Genomic DNA, 6,229 nt, shown 5'->3' on the forward strand with positions numbered 1-6,229 from the left:
ACACACACACACACACAAATGCTTACAACCCACCTTCATGTGCTGGCATGCACATGAAAAATAACAACACAAATTGGGGCCGTCATTTGTAGTGCATAGAGGAATTCTTGAGCTGTATTCTGGTGAGCATCAGTGCAGAGCGATCCATGCATGTTTCCTCCCAATTTCCAGCCTTCATTGTGTGTCCAGGGATGCAGAGCTAGCACTTCCCTTCAGTTGAACTTCAGCCACAATTATGCTAGGTTTGTGTCCAAAGGAGTGTACAGTATGTATGTACGCAAATCATTGGGGAAGAGAAAAATACAGGTGTAAACCACAAGTACATAAAAAATACAAAAATGTCTTCTTCTTTTTTTTATTGTTGGAAAAAACAAGTCATGATAGTCATAAAAGCCCAGGTCAGACCAGATCAGCAGCACCAGTCTACTGCTCTTTTAAACTGATGTCTCTGACTGGAGCAGCAGTGTAAACTTGTGAGACTTGGGGTCAATGTACTCCTCAGTTATTCGGATGTATGGGATGCTCTTGACGGTGACAGCCAAGCTAAAATCCAGACACCGCAGGAGAAACTCGGTGCCCTCCTTCATGCTACTGGTGACTGATGCCTCGCTAACCAAAGTCCACTGGTCAGCCATCCAACGCTCCGTACCGTACTGCAGAGTAGGGCCAGGTGCTAGGTAGGCCTCCAGGAAGGCCTAAACACAGACAAACAACCACTGTTATTAAAAAAATCACAAAGAACATACTGTGGAGAGACAATATAAGAGTTTAGGTTAGGTTAAAGCAGCACTATGTAGTTTGGGCTATCAGTGGCCACTTTGACACAAATAACATGGCAGCCAACATCATTACCCAAGAGTCTCTGCAAGCATGTCCAGCGATGACGTGCTGTGATTGACCAGTCTTTGCTTTGACTGGCAGTTCTGCCTTGGTGCCTTAGAAAATGCCAGGATGAAACTCATTGTCTCCCCTATACATAATACAGTCAAGTCCCTAGCAGGGAGTCTACAGTAAATGTATGGAAGGATGATTGTTATTGCTTAAACATGTAACTTTATAATTTTGTGAGACATAATATACTTTAAAGTTGTTAAAAAAGTTACATTTTGCTGCTTTAAGTCCTGTGGATTATGACATATTTTAGCATGAATGCCTGTATGCCATATCTGTTACTGTTCTAGTGTGGCACCTTATGTACTGCTGCTATTTTTTTTTTACCTCACCGTATTGCTGCACCTCATGTCTAACTTCATGTACATACCTGCGACTATTTATGCTATGTATATCTCTTTCTGTTTGATCTGTTTCAATCCTGTGCTTTTTTTCTCCTTACTCTTTCCTGTATCCTTCCTCTCTTTCCTGAAAACAACAAATAATGTAGCTGGCATGAAAACAGAATCTCACCTACTTCTTTACACTCATAAACCTGTGATGTGACAATACATTTGGTCTGTGGTGCTGTCGTGACATAATTCAGCAAAATTCCACCTCAAAATATACCTAGCTACCTTTGACTATTTTAAATAAATCCCATCAGCAGACCAGTGAAGTCGTACTCACCTTTGGGCTCATGTTGTTGATGAGACAGAAAGCCAGGTGTTTCTGGATGTTCTCCATGCTGTGGCAGTGCTGCCTCCTGGTGGTTCGGAGGTACTTCTGTAGGGCGCGGGCCATTGAAGGGAAGATGGCTAAGGCTGCCTCCCGCACATCCATGATATCTGAGGGAGATTCCCGCTCGTCCTCTTTCTTCATTCGGCGGACATGTGTGAAGGCCTCCTCCACAGCCACCACCAGCCTAACATCGACGCAACACACAACGTTCAGCGTCCCGCAAGTTATAAACTCTTGATACTTAACCTAAGGCCTAATTTATACTTTGCTTTGCGACATCATTTGGCAAAAAGAACTGATTTGCGTACTGATTTGCACCTGTATATGTATTTTAATTGTTTTTGTTCTTGACCCTGTTTTGCATTTTAACTGGATATTGTGTTCACTTGGTTGTAGTTCTATTAGTCTGTTTGTACTGTGTATGTTTTATTGTTGTAATAGTATTCATGCTGCTCTTCGCTACGTACTTTTTCCTACACCACTTGATCAATGACCCCCCCCATTTCTCATTGGATAGCGGTCCTGCTGACCTTGTTTCAGAAACCTCAACATTCAACGTAGCTAGTTTAGCTTTAGGTTGACAAGACGAGCCAGGCTCGCACGGGGCGTGGCCATTGATCAAGTGATGTAGGTAGAAATCTGATGGCTCTTAACCAGGTCACTTGTGGAAAAGAGATTTTAATCTCAAATGAGAATTTTACCTGGTTAAAGAAAGGATAGATGATTTTGATATTTATACGTCGCACAACAAAGTATAAATTAAGCTTTACTCCTCAATGGTCAGCATTGGTCACTGTGCAACGTCAGTGACCCATTCCTCTCTTTTCCAAATCAACAGACCCTCATCGTCTCTGTTCCTCACCTGGCCCTACGTTTGCGCATTCTTCTATCATGGTCAGCCTCCTCGTAGTACAGCTCATTGTGGGCACTGTCCTTGCGCTTGGTGGCAGCTGCAGCTGACATCCGTGACTGATTCCCAGTCCCAGGCTGTGCCCCTGCTGTGTTCCCTGAACCTGCTTCATGAGGGCGCACATAGACACAAAGCCTGATTTATACTTGGTTGCGCATCGTGTCGCGCATCGAAAATAGCTGATCTACAAGCTCACAACGAGTCGCAGTGTGCCGCGTTGTGTGCTTGTAGATCTGCTATTATCAGTGCGCAACACTGGCCTGCAACTAAGTATAAATTAGGCTTAATGGTTATGTCAGCTGGAGATAGTGGACCCTGGACATTGATACATGGGTTTGTGGCTCATTTAGAAAAGAGGAGAACAAAAAGGGTCAGGGGAGGGTAAGCCACTTAAATTTGTTTGGTCCAGCACTAGGTTACAACAATGAATGTGTGTGAATAAGCCTTGGTCAGTATTATGTCCCACCCACCATTTGAAAGTTTAAGATTTGAGCTACGAGGTATGCTGATTTTAAGGACATATCTGGGGCGCCTGCCAGCTTATCTTGTTGCATTCTCAGAGACCATTAATTACAGTGAAAAGAACACAGCCCTGGCAGTTCTTTGTAATGGTTAAACCGCGGTATTGTGGGGATGGATTAAATATTCATCGATATAGACTTACAAGGCTGTAGCTCCAGTTAAATGTGTGAATTTGTTAGCTTCTGTGAAAAGTTCAAATTCAGTGGTGTTAGTGGATCAGGGTAAACTGATAAATGAATACAGAGTAGAATCAGGTCCATATTAGGCATGATTAGAGGACATACAGAATGCATTCTAGACCCTGCAGGTGAGGTATAAGTTATGCATCATTAATCTTTGATGTCCATACTTATGTGTGCGTGCGCACGCGCGCGTGTGTGTGTGTGAGTGTGTGTGAGAGAGAGAGAGAGAGAGAGAGAGAGAGAGAGAGAGGGGGGTGTGGACCGTGGAAGCAAACAACATATTTTAACAGCCGTAATATACTCTAGAGAGTGATCTATACATCATAACCCTTATACACTCCTCTACCCCACCATCTCCTCACCATGCACACAAACACACAATAATTTCGGTGAATGTCAGCCTGGCCTACATATTCATGTTGCCTAGAGACTGAATGAATGATAGGCAGAAAGGTAGACAGAGGAAGGGTGTTGGTGGTGCGGGCAGGAGGGTGGTGGTGAAGTAAAAGGGGAAAAAATAATGAAGGACAAAAAGAAGGGGAAAGAGAAAGAGAGCGAAGGAGGGAGGGAGAGAGAGACACACACACACACGCACGCACGCGCGCGCGCACACACACACACACACACACACACACACACACACACACACACACACACACACACACACACACACACACACACACACACACACACACACACACACACACACACACACACACACACACAGAGACAGAGCGAGAGACAGAGAGAGAGAGGGATCGGGAGTAATCCGGAGACGGGGCGAGTGGGAGGGGGAGAGTGAGGGTATGCGAGGAATGAGCTTTACTGTGATGAATTATTGAAGGGTTTGAAATTCCACAGCCCCAGAGGCCTTTCTGCTGTATTTTAGTGGGGGGCTGTAAGGACACCATCTCCCAGACTGCACCTCTCCCATAGATCATTACAACCACAATGCGAGTTGGCAGGGGCGGGAGGTGGGGGGAGGGTGTTTTTGCTGGTGGGGGATGGGTTGTGGTGGTTCGGTGATGCTCTGGAACCCTTTCAACGAGAGGAAACTGTAGCATCGCTGTGTGTTTGTGTGTGCAGAGGCAAGCAGCCTCTCTAGATCACACTAATGTGCGTGTGCACGCGCATATACACAGTGCAGTAAGTGTGCGCTAGCCAGGGATGCAGTTCTGTACATACAGTACATTAAGGACAGAGGCCAGAGGAATAGCTGTGAAGTCAACCATGAGATCGGTCTGTTTCCTGTGATAAAGTGCTGTGGCGAGGGACTGGGAGGAACTGTTATCAGTACTTACTGTCCAAAAGGTACATTCTCAGTTTATTTTTAAAAGCTGCTCATGAAGGCACAGGGGAAAGAGAGAGAAGGGGCACAACAACAAGGAGGCGGAAGGAGAGCAGTCATGAATACAAATGAAATGGTATCATCTGAAGACAGATCAAAGAAAACAGATGTTTGTATGTGTTCTTAATTATGTCCGTTCGCGAGGACACTCACCATCCACGTTGTAGACCTTCAAGCCTGCAAGGTGTTTGGCAGCCCGGTGCTTGGAGGCAGAGAGGAGGGCTGGGTTGTGGAGTGGAAAATCTCGGTAGTAGTACTCCAGAATGGACAGAGCCACCTTCTGGATACTGAGACACAGACAGAGAAAAAGAAAGATGATGGATGTGGATCTCAGACTTCATGTGGGCAGACTGTATGATGTATCTATTTGGGTTTCAGCCCAAGCCAACTGCCATTCACTTCCATTATAGAAACAAATTGACATATTTCGATGTCTACTGTGCATGCTGCCTACTGGCAAATGTGGTCCTGATCAGTCCAGCGGTTTGCGCGAATACACCCGGACAATCAAACACACACAGACCCATTTGTAGACGCCATTGCCTCCTACAGAGCTGCCTTACCGAGTAAAAAGTCAAACACAGGATCGGTGTCTGTCTGGGGCATATTCCCATTACTACCCTCTCTCGCTTGGTCCTAGAATAGTAGCCACCCCCCCGCCCCAAACCTTCCTGACACAGCCCACCCCCCTCAAGCAAACTGGACAAGGAGACTGAATGATGAGTAACTCAATTACTGCTACCGCCATTCTTCCCTCTGGACATGAGCCTCCAATTACACACATAGATCAACAAGGAAAGGGGGGGGGGATACTTGGAGCTGCTGTATACGTGCGTCCTCCAACAATGTCAAGACGATCTTTCTCATCCCGCCACCTCACTTCTCACACTTTATTTCTCTAATACTTAATCCTCTCTGGGTTTTTTTCTTCGAGAAAATGACTACTGGACACAGCAGCCCCTCCTAAACGCAAGCGAGCAAGTGTTGCATGCGCTGTACCTGAGCTGTCCCACGTTGTAGTGCCGCGTCTCTCCGTCCGTGGAGCGGATGATGCGTATGCTGTAGCAAGGCTGCAGGTGCCGGAGCTCCAGCAGCACCACGGCCAGGTAATGAACGAACAGCAGGGAGTCCACCAGGGACACAGCAAACTGGACTATGCCGTGGTAGTCCTCGTCCTGCACAGGTACACAAACACACATACACACCTTATGATGTCGGAATTATGAGCGGACCCCGCAGTGACGCGTAGGGTTTATGCCTACAAGCCTGCTCTCAAGGCCAAATGTATTGATAAGGGTGCCACTGTGCTCTGACTGTCTGGTGCATTGTCCTTATAGAAACTTACTATGGATTAAAGAGGATTAAAGAGAAGCTGGTAAGAGCTAGCTTCTTCCAGCTGCGCCTATTGGCAAAGGTCAAGCCCTACCTCTCTCCCAGCGACCTTGAGAGAGTGATCCACGCCTTCATTTCTCCCAGGCTGGATTATTGTAATTCACTTTACATCGGCATTGACCAATCGCTGCTTAAACGTTTGCAGTTCATCCAAAATGCCGCTGCCTGCCTCCTCACTGGTACAAAGAAGCGGAACCATATTACCCGTTCTGGCCTCTCTCCACTGGCTCCCGGTCCGTTTCAGAATTGATTTTAAGATTTTGA

General features: G+C 46.2%; 1 protein-coding gene across 1 annotated transcript in view; it reads right to left on the bottom strand.

The window, feature by feature from the left end:
* Positions 1-434: 434 nt before the first annotated feature.
* The window catches only part of LOC311064572 (vang-like protein 1), a gene marked incomplete at both ends in the record, with an annotated part of 18,495 nt that continues 12,700 nt past the window's right edge, over positions 435-6,229 (bottom strand). The window contains 6 exons of the mRNA XM_084084433.1: positions 435-695; positions 1,561-1,795; positions 2,474-2,624; positions 4,527-4,562; positions 4,727-4,860; positions 5,573-5,748. Of these exons, the coding sequence (XP_083940559.1) occupies positions 435-695; positions 1,561-1,795; positions 2,474-2,624; positions 4,527-4,562; positions 4,727-4,860; positions 5,573-5,748 (993 nt within the window). The remainder of the gene's footprint in view (positions 696-1,560; positions 1,796-2,473; positions 2,625-4,526; positions 4,563-4,726; positions 4,861-5,572; positions 5,749-6,229) is intronic.

Source organism: Gymnoscopelus microlampas, assembly GCF_963454915.1.
Source record: "Gymnoscopelus microlampas genome assembly, chromosome: 17".
Lineage (NCBI taxonomy): Eukaryota > Metazoa > Chordata > Actinopteri > Myctophiformes > Myctophidae > Gymnoscopelus > Gymnoscopelus microlampas.